The sequence below is a fragment of the Berghia stephanieae genome, chromosome 3 (genome assembly GCF_034508935.2).
Source record: "Berghia stephanieae isolate SIO BIC M18660-M18661 chromosome 3, UCSD_Bste_1.3, whole genome shotgun sequence".
In the NCBI taxonomy this organism is placed as follows: Eukaryota; Metazoa; Mollusca; class Gastropoda; order Nudibranchia; family Aeolidiidae; genus Berghia; species Berghia stephanieae.
Genome location: NC_088362.1, coordinates 68,938,326 through 68,964,366, shown reverse-complemented (window position 1 = coordinate 68,964,366; position 26,041 = coordinate 68,938,326). Strand labels below are relative to the sequence as shown.

Here is a 26,041-nt window from a genome sequence, read left to right as displayed (position 1 = left end):
GTCGCTTAAACTTTTTTTTTTTTACTTACATGTCACCTCATTTTTTCTTTAAATCCATCCATAAACTTTGAAATATAAATTTATATTTTTATGAAATGAAAAACATTTTCAATGATTTTAATTCTAAAAGTTATGAAAACATGAGAGATGCTACAGCTACTGTGGCAGACAAAACATGGAGAAAATTTCAAGGGAGAAAAAAATAAAATACCCTAAAAAAACTGAATATAAAATATCAGTTTCCCTTAAGTGGGTATTGAACTGTAAATTGTCTTAACACCCGTCAGACATGCTACTATTTTACCAGATAGATTAGATGATCTTTGAGACAATTTAGTGCCCATATTCAAACCAATATCTACACGTTTAATTCTATACCAAAATATATTTCTACCCACGTTCATCTACAACACAATTTTTTTTTCCCTATATGCTTTGTCTGACAATGTATCATCTCTTTAAGAATTTCATCTTGCACAAGTGCTTGAAACCCAGCTTTTTAAGGGGATGGGCGGGTCCTGAAGGCGAAATTCTAAAATGTAATAAGTAGCTGACTTTTAGTGGTAATTTTAGGTTATGTGCATCCTAATTAGAGGAAAAAAAATAGAAAACCTAAATTTCAGTTTTTGGTTACCATGGTAACGCTGCCATTTTGAAATTTGATACCCTATAATGAAGTAGTTTTCAAAATACTAAGGCTTCGCCAAATGACAAGTTATTGACATGAAAATAGGTATACAAGTAGTATTTGAGCCATTCATTTGAGCTAAGCATCGATTTTGTAATATCTACAATAGTATTATTTTTATTGATTTTCAAAGTTCATAAATTTTTAAACATCAAAAACTGACCCATTTTTGGAGTTTTGACCCACATTTACGCAAAATTTATAAAATAAATCTGAAATACAAATGCTCAGTTTTATAAAGCTAGTAATACTGTATGCACATGCGAAAAATCATTCCAAAATGTTTACAAATAAAGGAAGAGTAGCAAAATATATGTAGAAAAAGCACAAACAGAGAAAAACGCATTCAAAGTTTCAAGCACAGGAAACTCAGACAAGATCATGCATTCTTGCGTCAAAATGACCCTACTTGATATGCAGGCCCTCCCTCTTCAGCCTCCTGTTCCTGCCTTGCCTTTTCTCGGCTTCACACACACACACACACGTGCACACAGAAACACACATACACACACACGTACGTACACACTCTCTCTCTCTCTCTATCTATCTATCTATCTATCTATCTAAGCTATGAGCGGCTATATGGTCTTGTGGTATGACACTCGCTTTCGGATCGGAAGGTCCTGGTTTCGAGCCTGGTTCAGCGCATAGTTGAGTCCTTAGAAAAGACTATTTACTCCCGTTCTCTCACCGTATTCGGGTGTAAAATGAGTACTTAGCCGTCAACAGTGCTGTCTCTGTCGGAAAAATTGTAATATCGCCTAACAGGCGTCATGTCTTGTTCTACATTTTACGTGTTGCTGTCGGTCAGGGACCATTTGTAAAGCGTTTGAGCACAATTAGTGGATTTTGCTCTCTCTCTCTCACTCTCTCTCTCTCTCTCTCTCTCTCTCTCTCTCTCAAGTGCATAACAAACCTCTCGCTCATTCGTTTACAACCAATACTCAGTCTAGCTCGACAGAAACTTCATTCATTTCATTTAGAGACCTCAGCGCTTTTTCATTTTGCATCATGTTACGAAGGAGTGACAAATTCTAACTATAAAAATTCACAATAATATTACTGTTCCCATCTTGTTCGAGCTGCTGATTTTGCAAGTCGTACAATTCGAGTCTTTCTAGGCATACTTGTTGCGTACGTGTCGGTACTTTTCACAAAACAAAACTTTTATGTCCCCGGGAAGAAGAAAAATCACACACAGAATAACAATGTTTACATGCGACGCATGCGAAGGTGAGGTCAAAGAATGAACTTTGACTTGCCCGCTAACCACTCAGAAAGCAGTATCCGGTCATGTTACCATTGACTATTTTGAACAGCCAATGAGAACAGCGCTAGCAAGGCAAAGGTCACAACAATTACTCACAATTTTACTACAATCAGTCAACCCCTCACAATTGGGTCAGAGAAGGGTTTTTTGGAAAGGCTCTTGACTAAAAATAGACAGACCGAAGACCTTGACAGTGGGCATTTCATATAGACCAAAAATAGACGAAACTATCGATACCAAACTTGCCTGTTATTATCGATGTTTTATGCTCATATTGGCCTAATGTTTACATGGCTTTTTCGCTGTCAAGCCAGGCTGAAACATTATATTTACTGACCCCCTTGGACTTCAAGAGGTCAGTTTGGACCTAAACTGACCCATCTGAGAGTCAACAAACACATTTTCATGTAGCAATGGTGTCAAACTTTTCAAAAATAAAAAAATCTCAAAATCGATATTTTCCTCGATTTTTGACAATCGAGGACCCGCCCATCCCCTTAATAACTCTAAGTAAAGCAGTGAAAGGTAAAATAAACTCTTATGTCTTTGTTATGCGGTGATACAAGAGGCGAAAATATGAAAAGAAAAAAAAAAACAACAAACACAATTCTAAAGTTATACACATTGAAATAAAATAATAGACATGATTTCTTGCCTTGCGTAAACTTTTGTCTGAATCTTTGAGGAAATTCTGAGAAGACAAGAATTAAGTGACTACTATTAACAATATGATATAATATCTATATATCCTTTAAACATTTAAATTCTTTATAATATTTTTTTAATCCACTATGATTATTTATTTATATTTTCCTTAACATGAATCTAAATAAAATTTTTATCAAGAAACCATTTTACTGTAAAACAAAAGTTGCGCATAAAAGAAACTTGCTTAAAATCATTTAATTATAAATATTTCAAATTTGTAGATGTGGCAGAGTTATGTACACATCGGTACAAATAATTTTGACACCATGTCAAACTTTTTGTGAAGTAAATGGAAAGACAGATTGGTCATTTATACTTTCTTCAACAAAGGAATTATAATGCACGGGGTATTTTCTGAAATATTCCTCTTTCAACTACATATATAGGCCGTTAAATCGAAAAAATAGTATGGAGTGTATCAGATTTAAGGAGAAAAAAAATATAGTGGTAAGTCAAGGATTTTGACACTGAGCGAATATATGCTTCCCTTGCTTTTCTCCCCAACATAAACTGAATGGTTTTGCAATCAGAACTTAAATTCTAAGTAATTTTAAAGGTGAAGTAATGAAGTAAATTCAAGAGCAATTTTCCGCAATTAGTCCCTTAGAAGTAGAAAAGCTGGATGGTTATACCAAAACTTAATCTACTATCAGGCAAATAACAAAGGCACATTGTGTTTTTTTATTTTGGGGCATCAAAATTCTGACTTGAACACTGTAATTTTCAATGACGAGAATTAAATGCATCCCCAATCTGAGACATTCCAGCTTTCAGTATAAATTACTACATAGTCTGGGGCACTTCAAACACAGTCACATTTGTGAGGTGGGGTCTCATCTTTATTCACCATGCCACTGTGCATGTTAAGGGACAATGGATCAAAATAGCAATCCATTTTTTAAAATCTAACAAATAATTACCAATAACATATGAATGATCAAAGAATAAATGAATTTATTTTGGCGATTCAATGATCGAAAACAATGTGTACATAACATTTTTGGGTAAATTCTAATAAAAATGTGTCAGTTCTTTAAAAGTTGCACTGAATAGCATATTACAGCCCCTCAAAATAACAATTAGAAAACCTCAAGGACCACATAAAACAAAAGAGTTTAAAGCAATTCATTAAATAATAACTATAACTGCAAAAACACAGCGTCATCCTGAGATTTCAAAATTGTGTGTTTCAATCCCATATTTGTATATCAACATATCAGAAATGAAACCCTGCAAACTAACAATGAGTTTTGAAAAAAAAAATAAAAAGACACTAGTGATTATCTTTTTATTTATATTTATTTTTCGGTCACGACCCATATTTAAATTCTATTAATTAGCATGGTTGTATTTTTTTTGTAATAGTAATATTAAAAAGAATGCATCACATTCTCAACTGAAAAGGTACACAATTAAACATGATAGTATGCATAAGAGAAAAACAAATCATCCAGTGCTTTTCTAATCCATAACCCAGTAATAATAAGTGCGGTCAAAAAGCTTGTGGGATTCGAATATATCCAACTACATATCATAAATCAAACAAACAAAAAGGTTGCCATGCAACAATCTACAAACCAAAACATCATATCTTTTCATTTACCCAAGATATCAAATATGCAATAAAATGCTTCTTATTCCCAGGTAAAAATTTTAACAAGTTATTCTAAAAAAGCTATGAAGAAGAAAAAAAAACCCCACCTAAACTCTTATTAAAAAGAGGTGGCCAAAATTTATAGTCAACTAAACAGCAGTTCATAAAACCCAGGCAATTATGTAACTTACCTCCACTAAAGCCCCTGAAGAGTCTGAGAATATGTTGAGTTCATTGAAGGATTTGGAAAGACGTTCTGGATCATGATCGTTGACAATAAAGAGACGGGGATCATTTGTTGACCTAATTATAAATATATATAAAAGTAAATAAACGAATAAAACAAGATAAAACAAACAAAAAAAGAGGGGGGAGGGGGAGTGTCTTTTAATGGGATACAGTCCAAGCCAGCATTGGGGACACTGCTTTATTGGGATGATTCCGTGGGAATGGAATATTTTCTATATAAAAAGTCACACCCTTTCCAATTCCCAGCCGCTTAATTGGGACGGCCCACCGCTTAATGGAGACAAAATTTGACATTGACCGTCCCCATAAAAGAGCTTTTACATTTTCTTCAATCATTTGAAACGATGGTTCGTAAAATACAAATTATTCTATCAGGATGATAAACCAGGTGTGCGGTCATCACAGAGGTGTAAACAATAGAATTTACCTATATCCCCTGTTAGTGTCTATCATGACAATCAATCGGGTGAGTCATCAAACCCCTTCGCCACAGTCATTGCAGAGTTGTGAATGATATAATTTACCTGTATCCCTTGTCAGTGTCATCGACTGCCATTGTCAAGTTCAGGGTCATGGGTGAACTGACCAATGGTGCGATGGGTAATGAGTGATGACTTTGTTTATTCAAAGCTGTCACCACCAAATGGTTTGTTTATTCAATGAGATGAATGGGTAGACAATGCATTCTTAATCTGTTGCTTACTTAGGCAACCGTAATAAGTGGCATATTCGTTAATTGTTTTGTGAAGTTAAATTTTTCTCTCATTTTTAGAGGTAGATTAAGGTGGTGTTCATATTTCATCAAGACGTGAAACTTCACTCAATTTCATGGCCACCACTTAATTAGGACGATTTGTCAGGAACCGAGCTGTATTAATAGACCAGATTGGACTGTATTACAACAATAAATTAGGAGCCCATTTGCAAAACCTGCTAAACCAGATTTAGATTTAACACGTAAAGTATCCCCTTTATCCTTTTAATTAAATTGCTGACATAATGCCAATGAACAGAATAGAACTTTAAATCATAACTTTCACTTTAAAATGAGGATTGAAAACAAAAGCATTTTTCTCTCTCACAAACATATGTATGAAACTGGGTTAAAAAATTTAGATTTATCTTTCTATCAAATTCAAAACCATCAAACTTCCAATCCAAAGATTTAATCAAGAAAAATTGTGACCTTTAGCAGCTTAATAAACATTTCTAACAATGTTTTATTCTTTCAAACTGGTGAATAAATAATTGATGTTTTTTTAAATAAGCAAAATCTATTTATCAATTACAAAATATAAATCACATCAACAAAAAGAACAATCATAACCAGGTCAGCATTCTTGTTGTCACAATTTATTTTAATGGGAATAACAAAATGTCAACCACTTCCAATGCAGGGGATTACAAAACTACTCCCATATTGAATACATGAGACATAAACTATTTCTTACCTTCGAATGTGAATAAAATTTTCCAGTTCTTTCAGCAGGGCTTTGCTCCCTCCATTGTGGAAATGTAAAGCTGGGAATGTTGTTCCATCTTTGAGAATAAAAATAATGTAAGCCCATCCATGGTTTGGTGCACTTCGTTTGAAGCTTTTGAGATCCAAAATATCAAAACTGATGTTGTACTTTCGCCTTGCATCCATCTTAGCATTCATTGTTACTAAAATGAAACACATTGGAAACAATATGTCATAAAGAAAAAGTGTCAATATTTAAACGAACATTACAAAATAACTCTTTGTCACATTGATTCCGTTGAATGATGTAACATTTCAAGTACAGTCCACTCCGGATAATCGCAACATCTTGGGATCAGCGAAAATGTTGCGAATAACTGAAATTGAGTTTCCTGTCCTTTATTGCAACATTTTACACAAATATGGTAAAACCAAAACACATTGTTCTTAGTCCATCACAGACTAAGCAATTTGATTGAAACAAAAACCATTCGGCAGCCCTATAAAGATTTTGGCAAGCAAAATCCGTTTTGATGCAAACCGACATCTTATTCGGTTTGGATTAACTTTCACTCTTTTGGTCTCAATATTTGTAAGAATCAAAGAGATTAGCCATGATTAGAGACAATAAGCTCTCACCAAACCCATTGGTCACAATGCACAGTTGTCAATCCCAAAACAAAGGATATCGTTCAGTCTCTCTTTACAACTGTCATTGTCTACCTGTTGTCTAGACTACGCCCAGCACCTCGCCTCCTATCTAATGGTCATATTCCTCACAAACCCATACTGCAAAGCCCCGCCCTCTTTGTCTCATATAGGACGGTGATAAACTACTTTAGCATTAAACCCCACCAATTCTCTATTCTTCAACTGTCACAATTTCACCGATGATGAAAATTAATCATAGGATTTTGTTTGTTTGATTTCTTGAATTTACCACTTTTTGAGGTCGAAAATTTGTTGCAATTAACTGAAGCTTGTTGCAATTAACCAGTGACTTTTTAATAGAATTTTCTTGGAAAATGTTGCGAATATCCGGATTGGACTGTACCATAAAATCGCTACAGAAAGACAAATTAAAAGTAAGATTATCATTATGAAAGTAAGGTAAGTTGTCAACGTGCATCTATTTGCAGGTCTGATAACTAAAATTGTTACGGGCTCATTGTTGTCATGGAAATTCTCTCAAAAAAATGCAAACTATTTTCTCTGACTGTAAAATCAATCCCATAATAGCGTCCAGTTATCAGACTTGCTATTATGTGCAAATAGTAAGGAGTTATTATCATTATTATTAATATAATTAATATCAACATTTAAAATAATCTTTTTCAGCCATTATATATTCATCTCGCTGGATTTTATCTGTTTATTCAGCATTAAAAGGACAGAAACAATTTCTTGCTATCCCTTGGATAGGGTGCAGGTTTACCCAAAAGTACTTTCCAGAAGACTATAAACTACCAAATAATTGCCAGGGGGAGATGGGAGTCAAATTTTTTTTAAAGTAGTTTTTCAGAGCCGGAGTTTATCCCTGCTTCTATACATAAATCAGACAAGAGTAATACCTTGCTACTTGTATAGGACGCTAGTAATTTCCACCAGATCTAACATGACCCAGCTACCCAATCAGTCCTGGGGGGTTGGAAAAATAATCTCATCTGCACCCAGGATCGATCTCAGTCCCTATGCATGTGAAGCAAGTGCTCTACAAATTGAGCTATCCAGACCCTCAGATTAAAAAAAAAAGACTACACAAATTTGAATTTAGTCCTTGGTACATAAATGGACTTGAGCTACTGGAGCACTCTCCAACAACCTCATGTACTGATATAGAAAAGAATGAATGAGCAATCACAGGCCTGGCATACCCGTGTCAGAGTCTCTATCATTGCGATAACTGACTCTGTCTATCACATCCCAATCTTCATTCTGTGATTCACAATTGAGCATTTCCTCAGCTTTCCACTCTATGAAATGGCCATCAGGCTGCAAGAAAACAATAATGATAATTAATAATATTAATAATAATGATGATGATGATGATAATCGTAATAATAATCATAATAATAACAACAACAATATAGCATTCATATATCGCATAATTATGACTATATGCTCTGAGTGCATTATAATGGCATACTTACATCCTGATGAGCTTCAATAAGACTCAGGATTCCAAGCAGGTCAAATGGAACCAAATTTCCATAACATGCAGGACAAATTGCCTGTAAGGCTTCCTTTTTCTACAATCACTTTCAATTCTCTCAATACCACACATTCATTCAGATTTGAATATAAAAGGAGGTAAGTCGCTGGTAGTTTTGCAATCATTGTCACCAACAAGGTAATTTCCCATGCTCAATGTTGCTTGACTTTGAAATGAGACATGAAACAGCTACAACTCTGCCATAACTGCTGAATACATTTAATATTTGATGATATATTAATATTTGACAAAGCACACAAACACTGACCTTTCGAAGAAAGAACACTCTGCCTGCAATATGAGCATTTTTATCTTTGGTATCTTGTACATTGATGTGTATGTAGACACTATCCTTGGCAAACATCACCTGAAAACACATACAACAAAGCAAAAAATAAGATAGGGTAACAATCTGTCTTTTGCTCACCCAAAATGAAGTCATAAGGTAACAAAATGATTTAGCTCTTCATTTGCTTTTGTTTTTTAATTGCATTTTTGACACCTTACTTACAGTCATTTCGGTAACAAAGATCACTGAGAGGAGATGTTTGTATCAGTGCTTGCAATACTCTTTGTCTCATTGAACTGGTCTCAAATCAGAATTTACAAAAAGGAGGAACATTTCTCTGCTTTCTCGGAATGCGCATTTTATCATAAAATAATATGGAGCAGTATGCCCCTATTATTGACAATACTGGTAGAATTCTTAACATACAAATCATACAATAAAAAGGATAAAATTATTAAAGAACTAATAAACATGGATAAGTCCCTTGCGACCAGACTGTTTACAATGATTTTTTAAGAAGTATATATACTACTGAGTGCCTGGACCCTAAGGAGAGGAAAATAGCGGAGGATTTGAAATAAGGGAAATCTGCTAAATAGCAGAAATCTGAGACTCATGCTTTTAAACTACAGGATAATTGAAAAATGACTAAGTAAATGATTTATCTCTCATATGCCAATTATTAATGCAGTCGAGATATTTTTTCTGGGTCTGTTTCATCTGCAGAAAGTACCTTTTGATAGTTTAATGTCTTCTCCAAATGGTAGCAAGCAATTGTTTATACTAATATCCGTTTAAATGCGGAAATGATATATTTCATTAAAAAATCTCAATGAAAATAATCAGATGTAAACAAGAAATCAGAAATTTGATTGACCTTATGGTGGAACTGGACTGAATAAATTTTAGGCAAGTTTCATGATAAGGAAATCTATAAGATATAGTAATCTCCACTAAAATGGGCATTCTCCATACGAGTAGAGCACAAATACAAGATAAACGAAAAATAAATATTGTGAATCAGTTTTTTCACCCTATTCAAAAGGAGGAGAATGAAAAAAAATATCTACTGAAATGGGTTTTCTCAATAAACATATCAAGCAGACAGGCAGGGGACAGAAAATCCTACATAGCTGAAGACCAGCTGGTTGGTCTGCTATGACTATGCCTGTAAAAACTCTGATGATTTTGAGAGGATGAATATGAAAAAGACTATAAATTTGCACTGAAGTTGAACATCATGTGAACCTACTACTAGACTGAAATGCCATTTTGATTCACATTAGTCTCTAAAATAGCTAACAATTGTCTTTGATAAATGAGTATCATTATAAAAATGTTAATCCTTCCTATAAAAGCAGTTTGAATTTAAGAATGCCTCTGATTAATCCAAAAGTATATTCAAAACTATATTATTGCTGAGGAGTTGTAAAAGTTATGGTGGAAATTATTTTGTCACTTTTACATTTTAGAATTTCTTCATTTTCACTTTTGTTCCACACAGTGGCGGTTCTAGCCTATTTACAGTGGTTGGGCAAAGATGATCCGGTCATATATATATATATATATATTGAATTGTGTTTGATACAAATATGGTACGAAAAGTGTTCGACATGCAGTAATGGAGCGAATTATTATTATTTAAAATATTTACCACAATGTTTGAGACAGTCTACATTAATGTTTCAGGCTTAATTTGCCATCGTCAGGACTGAGTTGTTTTGTTGACTGTTGTTGTTTCTTGAAGTGGTTCCGGTTTAAAGTTGCTTAACAAGAATTTACGCCGATGGGGACACCTTCCGTAGATCTCACTTTTCATGTTGAGCGTGGCTTCATGAGGTTGTTTGATTATAGTATATTTTTCTTCCAGGCATAAGCTACATTGTTTTGATGTTGGTGTGTATCCTGTTGCTTTAGATAAAATTTTCCATGAAATGTTGTGGTCTATTTTGTTGTCTTTTAATTTCCAAATATGTTCGCTGAGTTTTGTGGATGTTTTTTTGTTAGTGTTTCTAAATGTTGAGGTGTGGAGGTTGTATCTTGTTTTGAAATTATTTTCTGTTAGTCCTACATATTTTTCTTGCTTGTTTGTTTTAGTTTCTGTGACTGTGGCTTGGTAAATTAAACTTGATTCTAAGCATTGTTTGTTTAGCGGGGCAGTGTTCTTTATTTCTGCAGTTGCATTTTCTGGTGGGTGGGTTTTGCTCTTATCGGTGGTTTATTAATATTTTTTTGTTGTGGCTTGAGATAATTTGTTCTATGTTGCGCATACACGAGTAGCTTATTTTTATGGTATTCTTGTTGATAATTTTATGTAGCTTGTGGGTTTTTTTTTCCCCGTGTGGTGTCCGGGGTCCCTCAACTGAGAGGGTCAAGAATAGCCCAACGCCAAGCCAGCGTGTCGTAAAAGGCGACTAATGGTGTGTGATTCCCCCATCTTTGAGTCACCTGGTCCTCCAGGTTGGGGGTTGGCAAAGGGTTAACACCCCTTTCCGTTAAACTCAAACCGTTACAGAAACACAGACAGACAAACTAAATCCTTTTTTTAGCTTGGGCGACCGAAGAGTTTCTGGAATTACAGAATTTATGAAGGACAACAGACAAAGCCGAAAGGACTCTGCTGACCCGATGACGTCTTCGCCAAACAAGCAGCTTCGAATTGCTTCGTGGAACGTTCGCACCATGTATGAAGCAGGAAAAAGCTCTCAAGTTGTGACTGAGATGAGAAGATACAGGCTGCATATACTTGGAGTAAGCGAAACCCACTGGATACAATCCGGACAGAAACACCTCAAGTCTGGGGAGAAGATTTTATATTCAGGGAGAGGGGACGGGATTCATACACAGGGAGTAGGAATAATTCTAAGCAAGTTTGCCCAGAAGTCACTGAGAGGATGGGAACAATGCGGAGAAAGGATCATCATGGCGTCTTTTACAACACGGAGTAAGAAGATCAGCATGAACATTGTACAGATCTATGCCCCAACAAATGATGCAACAGATGAGGACAAAGATACATTTTATGGTCTGCTACAACAAGTCATTGACAAGTTGCCAAGGAAAGACATCAACATATTGATGGGAGATGCTAATGCAAAAGTGGGACAGGATAACGTAGGCTATGAAGGTATCATGGGACGTTATGGCATGGGAGAAATGAATGATAATGGAGAGAGATTTGCAAATTTCTGTGCATTCAACAGTTTGGTGATTGGAGGATCAGTGTTCCCCCATAAGAGGATCCACAAAGCAACTTGGGTCTCACCAGATGGTGTGACAGAGAATCAGATTGATCATTTTTGTATCTCTCGTAGATTCAGACGTTCATTGGAAGATGTGACAGTACGGAGAGGGGCAGATGTTGGATCAGACCACCACCTGCTATTGGCAAAGCTTAAGCTCCGACTCAGAAAACACGGGGCCAGATCACATACAAGAAGAAAATTCGAGGTGAATGTACTTGATGGGGAAAAGAATGAGGAATTCAAACTACAATTGAGTAATAGATTCCAACCTCTTACTGAGCTCGAGGAGGACATAGATGTAGAGTCACATTGGGCAAAGATCAAGGAAGTCTACATAACAACTTGCCACGAGGTATTGGGGGTAAAGAAATCGGAACATAAAGAATGGATAAGTCCAACCACCTTGGACCTTATTGAAAAGAGGAGAACAAGGAAGGAACAAGTGAATGCAAGCCGAACAAGGGCTTCAAGACTGGATGCACAAGAGCAGTATCGAGCCATAGCTAAGGAAGTCAAAAGATCTGTGAAGAAAGACAAGGAAGCATTCATGAACAGACTTGCAGAGAAAGCAGAAGCAGCAGCGACTGGAGGACACATGAGGATCCTTTATCAAACTACCAAGACACTTGCTGGAAAATATGGGAAACCAGAGGTACCAGTCAAAGACAAAGATGGGAAAACTATTTTTGGAAAAGAGGCTCAATCTGAACGATGGAGGGAACATTTCAACTGCCTTCTGAACAGACCACCACCAGACAACCAGCCAGAAATTTTGCCTGCAAGGAATGAGCTACCAATTAGCTGTGATCCACCATCGATAGCAGAGATTGTGGGTGCCATTAACAAGATGAAAAGGGGGAAAGCTGCTGGACCAGACCAGATTCCACCGGAGGCTCTAAAAGTTGATGCGAAAAGAAATGCTGAGGCCCTGCACCCACTATTTGAGAGAATCTGGAATGACAGGATATTCCCAAAGGATTGGAAGGAAGGACATCTTATCAAGCTTCCAAAGAAAGGGGACCTCAGTAATTGTAATAATTATCGAGGCATCACTCTTCTTTCTATCCCAGGAAAGGTTTTCAACCGTATTATTTTAGAGAGAATTAAGAATGCAACAGATGCTAAACTGCGGGACGAACAGGCAGGTTTTCGGAAAAACCGTTCAACCACCGACCAGATTGCCTCTCTGCGAGTCATAGTAAAACTGTCTATAGAATGGAACTCTCCTCTTATTGTCAACTTTCTGGATTACGAGAAGGCTTTCGACAGTATTGACAGAGCAACATTGTGGAAAATTCTGGCACATTATGGACTCCCTGAAAAGATAGTAAACCTCATTAAGGAAATGTATGAAGGATCAAGTTGCAGGGTTGTACATGAAGATCAGCTTACTGACAGCTTTGAAATTAAGACTGGTGTCAAGCAGGGATGCTTGCTCTCACCATTCCTGTTCATCCTTGCCATTGATTGGCTAATGAAGGAAACCTCCAAAGGGAGAAGAAATGGGATACAGTGGACCCCCTGGACACAGTTGGATGATCTGGATTTTGCAGATGATCTGGCTCTTCTGTCCCACACCCAGGACCAGATGCAAGCAAAAACCACAATTATAAACAGCCTCTCGGAATCAATTGGTCTAAGAATTCACCCTGCAAAGTCAAAGGTCTTGAGGATAGGTACGCGTCAAAGGGAGCAGATCAAAGTAAAAGATCAGGAACTCGAAGATATAGACACTTTCTGCTATCTCGGAAGTATAATTGACAAGGATGGAGGCACGGAAGCAGAGGTGAAAGCATGAATAGGAAAGGCACAGGCTGCATTCACATCTTTGAACAGAGTTTGGAGAACTAAAGATATCTCCCTTCAACTAAAGCTAAGACTTTTCAACTCAAACGTGAAGTCTGTCCTACTGTATGGATGTGAAACTTGGAACGCATCACAGGCATGTATAAGGAGGGTACAGATTTTCGTAAACAGGTGCATGCGTAAGCTACTCAGAATAAAATGGATGGATAGAATAAAAAATGAAGAAGTATGGAAAAGAACACAGCAGAAACCAGTGGGAGAGGATATAGGAAGAAGACGATGGAGGTGGATTGGACACACGCTTAGAAAGAATGACTCAACTATAACAAAGAAAGTATTGGACTGGAACCCTCAGGGCAGAAGATCAAGGGGAAGGCCACGAGGAACATGGAGAAGAATTAAAGAATCTGATATACAGAGAAGTGGTAAGACCTGGAATGAGATAAAAAAGTTGGCTCAGGATAGAGAAGGATGGAAACTGTTTGTCTGTGGCCTATACCCTGACCCAGGGTGAAAAAGGCAATGATGATGATGATGTGGTTTTTTGGAAAGTGTGTATCAATTAATTTCAGGAACTGCTGTCCTATGTTTGTGCTGACGTTTTTGTCGAAAGGTGGGTTGAACCAAGTTATGTGTCGTTTTCTTGTTTTACGTTCTTCACTTGTGTGTTGGGGTTTACATGAGAGGGAGGCGTCTGTGTATTCAAATGGTGTGTTGTATCCGCTTTTTGTGAGTGCTTCTTTGTAGGGGGTGGCTGCGACGTTGAATATCTCTCTGTTTTCCGAAAGTTTGCTCACCCTCAGTGCTATGTTTTTTGGTATGTTTTCAATGACGGGACGGGGGTGGTTGCTGTTTTTATTAATGTAGCTAATGGTGTTGTTTGGTTTTCTGAACGGTTGGAATGAATTGGATTTTATGTCGAATGTGATGTCGAGGAAGTCAACTGTTTTTTTGTTTGCTTCTATCGTGATTTTCAAATTGTTGTTTTGGAATATTTTACAGATTTGTTTTTTGATGTTTTCGTTCGCTCTTGGTCGTCTGTTGGTTATAGCGAGTCCGTCATCTCTATAGAGGCTGATGTATGTGTGTGTATGTTGCAGTTGTGACAGGATGTAGAGTCCGACCAGTTCGCATGTTTCAGCACCGTCGAACGAACCCATTGTTACGTCGAAATCATTATGTCGCTTTGTCCACAGCGTGTTGTCATAGTATAGTGTGCTGTGCTTGGTGTGTTTGATGATGTGTTTTTCCTCTTCTGTGATGTGGGTATATTTTGTTGCGAATTTCAATGCTTTGTTTAGTAAGTCTGGGGTGATGGAGGGGTAAAAATTGCAAATGTCGAAAGAGATGAAGGTGCAATTTTCTTTGTTTTGGATATTTTTAAACCATTCGATGACTTCATCGGTGTTTTTCCACTGGTTGAATTTAGTTGCTTCTTTGACGTTTTTATTTATTTTTTCTAATATCTTTTTGCTGATTTGTCCAATTTCAGATTTGTATGGATTTATTAGTCTACATTTTGGATTATTTTTGAAGTCAGGCTTGTGATCTTTTAATGTGATGAACGCTTCTCTTCTTGGTGCTATATCGATTCGATCGCTAAGGTCAAGTCTGTTCGCTATATTCTTATCTTCTTTTGTGATCTCTTCGGTTCTATATGTTCTGTCTTTCTTATAGTCTTTGTTGATTTGTTTGTGTGTCATTTTATCATATTCCTCAGGTGTCATTTTGTAATAGTTGTTGGATTTGTCGGCTGGTATCAGAAGTTGTTTTTCTTTGTTTATTTTCTTCACATCATTAGTCAGTTGGTTTTGGAAGTTGTTATTTTTGTTTTTGAACTGTACACTTTGAATGAGATCTGAAAGTCCGTCTTCTAATTTTTTTAATTCAGGTATTGGGGGGGGGGGGGGGGGTGGAATTATTGTAGAGTTGAAGCCGTACGTTTTCTTGTGGGTGGGTTCTAAATGTGGGTTCAGGAAAAAGAATGTTCTCCATCGTAGATTCTTGACAAATGTTTCTGTTCTTGCTATTAGTGATTTGATGTAAGATTTTCTGTTGCAGGTAGGAATATTCTTTGTTGAATATGGGAAAGTAGTAGGTCTAAGTTGTGGCGTAGTGTCCATTTTGTGTCTAAGAGTGCTCAACGGTGCGGAGCTGTGTATTGAATTGTGTTTGATACAAATATGGTACGAAAAGTGCTCGACATGCAGTAATGGAGCGAATTATTATTATTTAAAATATTTACCACAATGTTTGAGACAGTCTACATTAATGTTTCAGGCTTAATTTGCCATCGTCAGGACTGAGTTGTTTTGTTGACTGTTGTTGTTTCTTGAAGTGGTTCCGGTTTAAAGTTGCTTAACAAGAATTTACGCCGATGGGGACACCTTCCGTAGATCTCACTTTTCATGTTGAGTGTGGCTTCATGAGGTTGTTTGATTATAGTATATTTTTCTTCCAGGCATAAGCTACATTGTTTTGATGTTGGTGTGTATCCTGTTGCTTTAGATAAAATTTTCCATGAAATGTTGTGGTCTATTTTGTTGTCTTTTAATTTCCAAATATGTTCGCTGAGTTTTGTGGATGCTTTTTTGTTAGTGTTTCTAAATGTTGAGGTGTGGAGGTTGTATCTTGTTTTGAAATTATTTTCTGTTAGTCCTACATATTTTTCTTGCTTGTTTGTTTTAGTTTATGTGACTGTGGCTTGGTAAATTAAACTTGATTCTAAGCATTGTTTGTTTAGCGGGTAGTGTTCTTTATTTCTGCAGTTGCATTTTCTGGTGGGTGGGTTTTGCTCTTGTCGGTGGTTTATTAATATTTTTTTGTTGTGGCTTGAGATAATTTGTTCTATGTTGCGCATACACAAATAGCTTATTTTTATGGTATTCCTGTTGATAATTTTATGTAGCTTGTGGTTTTTTGGAAAGTGTGTATCAATTAATTTCAGGAACTAGTTGTCGTATTCTCTTTCGTGATTATTTTTTGATTACGTTTGGAATAATTAAAATCTACTGGTATTGTCATTTCATTGTGAATGTGATTATTTGTGGTTGAAATATTTTTTTAAAGGTGAAAAAAAAATTATAATTAAAAAAAATAAATAGAAAATAAATAAATAAATAAATAAATAATATATATATATATATATATATATATATATATATATATATATATATAGTTTTCATCGAGAAGCAACAACAGCGATATGACTCGAGTTTCATTCAGAGCTGAAATTGCATCATTTTTACTGCTGTCTTGGTGGTTAGAATGATTGTGCCGGTGGTGGTAGTGGTTGGAATAGTGGAAGCGGTGGTGGTGGTGGTGGAGGAGGAGGAGGAAGACGAGGCAGTGAGGGAGGATGTAATTATGATAGTGGTTTTGGTGGTGCTGTTGGTTAGAATGATAGTTGTGGAGACGATTGTTGTACTTGTTGTTAATATTGTTGTTGTTGTTGTTGTTGTTGTTAATGATGATTGATGATGATGATGATGACAACGACGATGTCGTCGACAATGATGGTTACCACCATACGATATCACAAAGTTTATTTAATCTTAGGCTTTCGCCAATAATTCACACAATACAATTAAGACAAAAGAATGTTATCAATCTCTCTTCATGCATTCGTTATACTATCACAATAACGACCGTGTTATCTTTACTCCTTCCCCAACCAACCCCTAGCTTCCCGCCTCTTCGTCGCGAACCATCTTATGTATTAGCTTCAGGACGGGCAAGTACGGAATCTGCCCACCCTTCCTTTATACGTATTTATTTCCTCTATAACTTAGAATTCAACTCTCTCCTTACTCAGAAGAGTATTTCTCGTATACTAATTCAATTGTTGAGAAAACCAAATATAAATTTATTTAGTCGTGACTTTTGAATAAAAGTGTTTTATTTTATTAGAGGGAATACAATAGAAAATTACATTGTTTTGCAAAATTATTTAGTCTGGCAATAAAAATACAGCGGTAATTACTTTAAGAATAATAATAAAAAAAAAGAACTGACAAATTAATTTGTTAAAAAACAAAAACAAAAAAAAACAACAAAAACAAATAAGAAAACAATTTAAATAAATGAGTTTTGAGAAGTACTTAAAGAAAACGAGAAAAAAAAAAAGAAATAATTTAAATGGATAAACAAATATATAAAAACAACACAAATTAATACTAAATTGATATAATATTAGTAAGTTAATAAATTTAATTCAATACTGGAACCTTCCCAAAGTCATTACATCAATGGTACCAGCACAAGTAAGGCAATAAATAAGAAAAAGTTCGTTTGCCAAAAGCTCTATTCAGTGTTCACTGGTTATTAAGTAAGGTGGGCTCATTTGAATTAGCCCGACCTAGTACTAGAGAGGCCAGACAGCAAAAATCGGAGTTAGTTCACCGTCAGGCGACGTGACGATGAGATGACGATGTGGGCGGAGTGGAGTGGTTGGGGAGGGGTGGTGATAAAAAGAACAGGAGCGTATCCTGGTTTATGCATTACGGGGTGCATGGTCATTCGCAATCTATCAAAAAAACACACAAATTGATTTCAGTACGAAGTATCAAGTTTAAGTAGTAACTTTTGAAATTATCTAATTTAGATTTGATTATTTCGGACCTGGTAATACAGCTTATAACTTGAAAAAACAGGCTGGTATTTGCCCACCCAGCCCATTATTACCAGCCGTCCCTGGTTCCACATAGATATCCCAATATCAATAAAATGCCAGAAGTGATGCTGTTGGCCAACAAAGTAACATTTCTTTTCAAGATGGATCACGAACTTGTGGGTCTACATAAGAATATATTAAAGTCTTTTCTAACTTTGGCAGTAACTAGGGGACATGATATAAGAATCCAGATGCCACAATCAAACTTCAATTGTCACGCACAATTCTCTTTTCAAACTGCAATTCAATCCTGAAAAAGTCGTCACAAAGTGCAGTAAGAGGGCATGATGTTGAACATTTTAAAGAGCTGATAAAATGCAATGGGTTGAATGAATGTGAACATGTACTGAGCGAGTATTGTGAAACCCTTATTGTTAAATCTGAGATTACTACACTAGAGGTGGCTTGCAGTTTGAAGGAAGAAGAAGAAGAAATAGTATTTATCATCTTCATACAAAAGAATGCAGGTGAGCTGTTCAGTAAAAATGTAATTTAATTTGGTTTGTCAAATTACTTGACACATTGCAATCAGCATGACATAAACTGATTTAGCTGACCTTATTTCAGAAAGGTGAGGGTGAGTCCAATTAAAGTTCATTCCCCTTAATCACACATCGGTTAATCACAAACTCCGCTTATACATTACACATTCCGAAAAACACAACTTTTTCTATATAATCTCTCCGTTTAATCACAAACCATCTCCGCTTCTATACCTTGATTGCAACAAACAACCAACAGCCATATGAAATCAAAGACTCTGTTCTCATTCCACACAACATTTCGACCAAAGTAGGCGATCAATTCTTTACAAGGGACAATATACCCATTAGCAGTGAACCGACATCTCAGAAGCTACTGTGCTCCGTTCGGCCACACAAAAGACAACACCTGGATAATGAAGATGAGGATGAGTCATTGGAATCTGACAAACCACCCCTGATAAGCACTGAAAAACTTGACATGGTGGACAAACAATGCTGCTAAATCTAAGAAGTACACTTAACAGATGATCTATATTGGCGAGATTGGAGACAAGGGTTTATAAACAGTTTGCATAGAATAGAAAGCAATAAACGCTTCACGATTATTGTTCTTACCAACAATAATGTCACATTTTGTTGTCGATAAAACATGACAAAGAAAAGAAAAAAAAAACACACTCTCTGAAGTGACTTCGTCAATTGTAAGAAAAGGTGAATTGAAAAATGTATATCAATGAGTAAAAAAATCCTGTTTTAATTTTTTTTTTTTTTTTGTGTTTTTAAAAATTTTTTAATGAAGAAAGTTTTGAAAGGTCAGAAAGCTTGAAATACTAGAATGTTATTGCAATCAAGTTTCTCTTATCATTAATTGACTTAATCCATCCCTAGCCCTAAGGGAACCAATCTAACTAGGCATTAATAACTCTATTGACCAATAGGCTCACAGTAAGTTAAAACTGTTATTTTGAAACTTTGTTTAGACGCTTATTTAGTGTTTTGGTCATTATTTATGAACCTATGTGGCAATTTGAGTATCATTTCAAATGACACAAAACACAATATTTCTAACGGTGAATGTCATTCTTAATTCCTGATTATATTTCTCAGAAAGATAATGAAGTAAAAATTTATCAATTTTTAAATTACAAACACTTTTTCGATCATTTTAATTATACTTGGTATATCGATAGACGATGAAATGAAGAATATCTCTGCCAAACTTCATTGGAATTGATAAACCCACACACTACTTAATTTTACTCGCCATTGCCTCTACTTTTCTGGACAAGAGCCTCACAGTTTTATCAATTTTCACTTTAACTTTCTTCATACTTATCATACATGAAAATGATTCATATGAAATGATATGATTATATTTTCAGACCTTTAACTTTAAATTGATACCCAACGCTTAGCATTTTTGTTTGTTTGTTAATTGACACAAATTAAGTATTCGTAAAAAAAAAAGGACGAATGTCTTTCAATTTCAAACTTCAACTTCTGTAGAAGCATCAACTCCTCTCTAATAGTGTAGACACTCTATATTATTATTCAATATTGATATTGAATCTTCTCGCTCCCCTCACCAGAAACACAAAACTTGAATGAAATATCGGACATCAAAACTTGTTCATTTTCGAATTGGATTTATGTAATTTCTGCCTTCGAGAGGATTCCGGCTTGTGTGTGTACTTGAGATATCTAGTTGAGATTAGTTAGATACTTATCAGATTGGAGTGAACAACAAGATACAGTGATACAGTACAGCTAAGACTTAGATAGATCTATTCATTTAACAAGTAAGAAGATGAGCTTAAACAGCAGTAGTAGGAAAGGTAGATCTGGCAGTGCCAGTACTAGTAGTGGCAGTAGTAGGAAAGAAAGCCCTGCACCGATGAGTACAAATAAGGCAAAAGCAAAAGCTGAGACTGAGACTTGCGGAAAATGTGAATATGTATGCAAAGAGATTGAGAAATGCTTACAGTGCGAGCTCTGTGACCAGTGGTTTCATACTTTGTGCGAAAAGATAGATGATGACACCTATCAACTGTTGAAGAAAGACTCAGAAAAAGAATGTCCGCTGCTGCATTACTACTGCTCTAAGTCCTGCAACAAAGTGGCCTCAAAGTTCTTGGGCAATTTCATGCAGCTTGAAAAGGAAGTAGATAAACTCAGGAAAAAAGTAGAAGACGTAGATAAAAGTGTGAATATCATTCAAAAAGGTGAATTCACAGAGGAGATGATAGAAATAGTTAAATCAACAGCAAAGGATGAGATAGAGGCCTACCCTATGTCTGAGGCGAGTGAGATTAAGGAGAGACTCAAGAGAAGTACAGAAGAAAAGTCAGATAGAGTAAGACAAGATATAAATGAAATGAGGAAAATCAATGAAACTGAGGAGAAGAAGCAGGCAATGGTGAAAAAGAACCTGGAACTAGAAGAGGAGAGAAATGAAAGGGCTAAGAGAGTGAAGAATGTAATTATGTATGGCATACCAGAAGCTAAAGATGGCGACAACAAGGAAGATATAAGAAAAGCCCAAATGGTACTCAAAGAGTTGCAGGTTCATGGAAACAAAGACAGCCTCAACCCTATAGAGCAAGTGATCAGATTGGGCAGAAGAGAAGATAGACCAAGACCCATGAAAATAAGTCTGATGTCAACGGATCAGCGTAACACTGCTCTTAGGAACAGCAAACAGTTGAAAGACCATAAACGGGAATGCTTACAGAAGGTGTATATTGGAGCTGACCAAACAATTATGCAAAGAGAGCAGGCCAAGGAGTTAAGAGAGGAGCTGAAGAGAAGACGAGAAGCAGGGGAAGATGTAGTCATATATAAGAAAAGGGTCATTTTCAGGGAAAAGTTTAGTGAACAAATAAGAAAGAGAGACAGCGATGTTGGAGGAAATGACTGGGACTGGGATGAGGAATGACTATATTGGAAACGTGTCAGTCCAATTGCCCAAAATGTTTCTGAGCAAGGACTCGAAGACAACAAGAAAATTCAAAAAAGAGAAGTACCAGTAAATGATAAGGAGGGGCAGCACTTGAATATGAAAAATACCCTGAAGTTCATGTACACGAACGCAGACAGTGTGATGAATAAGAGAGAGGAGCTAAAGGCTATGGCAGAAGAAGAAGATCCAGATGTGATAGCAATAACAGAAGCTAAGCCAAAGAATGCAACAACACACCCAACAATAGCAGAGTTAGGTATTGAGGGATACACTATAATAGCTAGCAGAGATTTTGAAACTTCCGGCAGAGGAGTATACTTATTGGTGAGAGAGAACCTGAAGGTTAACCCCATAGAGGAACTCACAGATCACGACTTTAGGGAGAGCGCTTGGTGCTCGATTGGAGTAACTGGACAAAGTCAGATACTAGTAGGAGTGATTTATCGGAGCCCAAATAGCACAGGAGAAAATAATGAGAGAATGTTGGAGATGATAAGGAGAGCATCACAAAAAAAGCATTCAGAGATAATTATTATGGGAGACTTCAACATGCCGGAACTGGAGTGGAAAGGGATGGACGAACCAAAAGAGGGAAGCCTGGAGGAAAGTTTCATAGAAACCATTGAAGATTGCTACCTACAACAGATAATAAAAGAACCCACGAGACAGAGAAAAAACCAGAAGCCCAACGTATTGGACTTGATATTGATGGAGGAAGAAAATGACATAATCGACCTAAGACTGAGCCACCCACTGGGAAAAAGCGACCATGCGACCATATTCCTAAAACTGAGGGCGACATCAGAGACTGTAGATGAAAAACTGACACTCAGATATAGGAAGGCTGATCTAGAGAGTATGAAAGAGGAACTGGGGCATATCAAATGGGAGGAAATACTAATCGAGGACACCGTAGGAAACAACTGGAGTAGATTTACCAGAGTACTTAACCAATGCTTCGAGAAAAACATCCCGAAAAGCAGAGGGAACCGGGTTGGGAGAAGAAATCAACCTTGGATGACGCAGGAAGTGAGAGAGGCATTACGGAAGAAGAAGGCAGTAAATAGAAGATACTCTAGAAGCAAAAAGGAAGAGGATTGGGACAAATACAAAAGAGTGAGAAACGCAACTACTAAAATAGTCCGACAAGCGCATCAAAAGTATGAGAACAAGATAGCAGAGGAAACGAAAGAAAATCCTAAAGTATTCTGGAGTTATGTAAACAGTAAAATGAAGACAAGACAGGGAACCTGTGACATAAAAAAAGAAGATGGCACTTGGGCATCTGAAGATGAAGACAAGGCAGAGGTGCTAAATCTCTTCTTTGCAAGTGTCTTTACAGTGGAGAACCAGAAAAACTTGCCAGATATTGCTAAAACAAGTAATATAGATACTACACAATGGCCGATTACTGAAGAGAGAGTAATGAAGAGACTACAAAACCTAAAGGAGAGTAAATCACCTGGACCTGACAAACTTCATCCTTACATCCTAAAAAACTTAGCAGAGCAGCTAGTAGAACCCCTAACCAAGATATTTAACCAGTCGATGAAAGAAGGAAGACTACCAAGGGAATGGAAAGAAGCTAACGTCACAGCCATATTCAAGAAGGGAGACAGAAAAAATCCAGAAAACTACAGACCAGTGAGCCTGACATCTGTCGTCTGCAAGCTCATGGAACAGCTGATTAGAGAAGAAATGGTTGATCATATGACCAAGAACAAACTATTCAGCAAAGATCAACATGGTTTCATGGCGGGAAGGTCTACAGTAACAAACCTACTTGAAACAATGGATGACTGGACGAGAGACCTGGAATTAGGCAACAATTTAGATGTCATATACCTCGACTTCAGAAAGGCATTTGACAAAGTTCCACACTGGCGCCTAATCAGGAAATTGGAACAGTATCAAATTAATGATCAGACAGTCAAATGGGTCCGAGATTTCCTCAAAGATAGAAGACAAAAAGTGATAGTGAATGGAACAGCATCAACAGAGAGACTGGTAACAAGTGGAGTTCCACAAGGAAGTGTACTGGGACCAGTTCTCTTCCTGATTTATATCAATGACTTGCCAGACAATCTATCATCTAAATGTAAAATCTTTGCCGATGATACTAAGCTCTATGGAGTAGCTAATACAGAAGAAGAAAGAAACACCTTACAACAAGATTTGAAAAAGCTTGAAGAATGGTCCGAAATATGGCAGATGGAGTTCAATGTAGATAAATGTGCAGTTCTTCACCTAGGAAAAAACAACAGAGAAGCAAACTATATAATGAAAGAAAAACCCCTGCAGAAATCCAATGGGGAAAAAGACCTAGGAGTATTTATTGATAGGAAGCTAAACTTCAAGAAGCAAATTAAAGATGTTCAATCTAAGGCTAGTAAAACACTCGGAATAGTGAAAAGAAATTTCAAGAATCTGAAAACAAAACACATGACTACCATCTACAAGACTATGGTTAGATCAAAGCTGGAATATGCTAACTGCATATGGTATCCGAAGTTTGAGGGAGACAAAGACTGTTTGGAAAGAGTGCAAAGGAGAGCAACAAAACTTATCACACACCTGAAAGACAAAACATACTGTGAGAGATTGAAAGAATTAAATCTCCCGACTTTAGATTACAGGAGAAGAAGGGGAGATATGATCCAAACATATAAAATAGTAAAGGGAATAGACAGGGTAGAGGCAGGATTCCTTAAACCAAACAAGAACATTCAGACACGAGGAAACAGCAAGAAACTGAAAAAAGAACGTTTTAAAACAAATGAAAGAAGGAACTTTTTTTCATCTAGAATTGTAAATAACTGGAATAAACTACAAGAAACCACAGTATCAGCAAAAAATTTGAATAAATTCAAAGCAGAGTTGGAGATAAGCAACAACCTAGGAAACAAGTTCAATTATAAAAATTGGTCCAATCATTAATAGATGAGGAGGAGCGAAGGAGACTACACCAAGTCTAAAAGCTCTATACAGAGGTATCCAGGTAAGTGAATACAAAAGTGGTCCAATGCTATGCAAAACCCAAACTTTCTCGATCACCACGAGATGCTGGTTGGGAGGCAGTAAAGAGATGAGAGTCTGTAATATTAAAATTTACTCAACTTTTCAACAGAAAATGAACAATATCAATAACTCTGGAACCGTTTAGTTTGTTTTGTCGTATAGAAACTCCCAATTCCCAAATGAGGTATCAAATTAAATGTTGTTACCAGTATTACTATTACTATTACCAGTCTCATCCATCTCTTTGGGTCAAATTAAGACGTTTTTCATTTGTCTTCTTTATTATTATTATTCTTACTTTCACTCGGCCATTGTCATTGATATTGATATGATATTCATTGATGATTGTTAATTGTTAATCTTCTTGTCTTAATATTAATATTAATGAATTATTAATGATAACTTGGACTTAACTGTGATAACAATGGCACTCTGATTCGTTTAAACACTTTGAGTTTGAGATGATTCTGTCAATTATAATTATAAGGGCTTGAGCTAAGTAATCATATGTTTTTCAAATTATGGAATATGACATGACTAATAAACAAATGAGAGGAATACAATCACAATACGATGACGATGAAGTCATCATATTCAAATTCAAGTTCAAGAAGACAAGTTCCAAGATGTTTGTTTATCAACACACCTCATAATGGGTATTAATTTTTAAGATCAAAATTATGAAAAAGACACATTCGAATCATAGCAAAAGGTATCCTTTAAGACAACATCAGCATCTTAAACCTACCTGATTTTGAAACGACATTGTGAAGTGAAAGTTTATTACTCAGACTCGGATCTCAGAAATATATTTTTTGATGATTCTTCTGAGATGGGTTATTTATGTTTCCAACATCCGGTAAATGTTTCCATATATACTTTTCTTTCTCACTGATATTTTCTTTAGATATTCGGTGTTTTACGAGGGTTGCCAGTTTGGCATTTTAAATGCCAGATTCCAAAAATCTGGCATTTTTGAAAACCGTTTGGCATTTAGAAAAATCATTTGGCATTTGGCATTTTCATTTGGCATTTTCTTTTCTTGTATATTATACTTCAAATGACACCTTTTCTCAACCGTGGTGTAGTGGTTTAGCACTCCACTTAGTAGTCAGTAGGTAAAAAATTACCCCAACAGGAAATTTAGTATAATTCAAAAAAAAAAAAAAAAAAGAAAAGAAAAGAAAACACGCAAGCCACCAGGATATGATAGTAAATTGTCTATCAAAAGTGAGTAGTTTTCTTAGTGGGGATGGGAGTCAACAGACTTTGGCATTTTTTGGAGTGTTTTGGCATTTTTTGAGTCTTCCACTGGCATTTTGTTGAAAAATAATCTGGCAACCCTGTGTTTTACGCTTATATCATTAGAGTTACCTTGCAATAT

General features: G+C 36.2%; 1 protein-coding gene across 2 annotated transcripts in view; it reads right to left on the bottom strand.

Annotated features, from left to right (window-relative positions):
- The window catches only part of LOC144968303 (TBC1 domain family member 15-like), a 38,396-nt gene extending 12,878 nt beyond the window's left edge, over positions 1-25,518 (bottom strand). The window contains exons 1-6 of one of the 2 annotated variants that reach the window (XM_078906529.1): positions 25,406-25,518; positions 8,452-8,550; positions 7,846-7,963; positions 5,961-6,174; positions 4,452-4,563; positions 2,614-2,649 (exon numbers count right to left, since the gene is read on the bottom strand). In XM_078906529.1, coding sequence (XP_078762655.1) covers positions 2,614-2,649; positions 4,452-4,563; positions 5,961-6,174; positions 7,846-7,963; positions 8,452-8,550; positions 25,406-25,423 — 597 coding nt within the window. In that variant the 5' untranslated portion in view covers positions 25,424-25,518. The remainder of the gene's footprint in view (positions 1-2,613; positions 2,650-4,451; positions 4,564-5,960; positions 6,175-7,845; positions 7,964-8,451; positions 8,551-25,405) is intronic. The other variant, XM_078906530.1, reaches the window with a different exon arrangement.
- Positions 25,519-26,041: the final 523 nt, after the last annotated feature.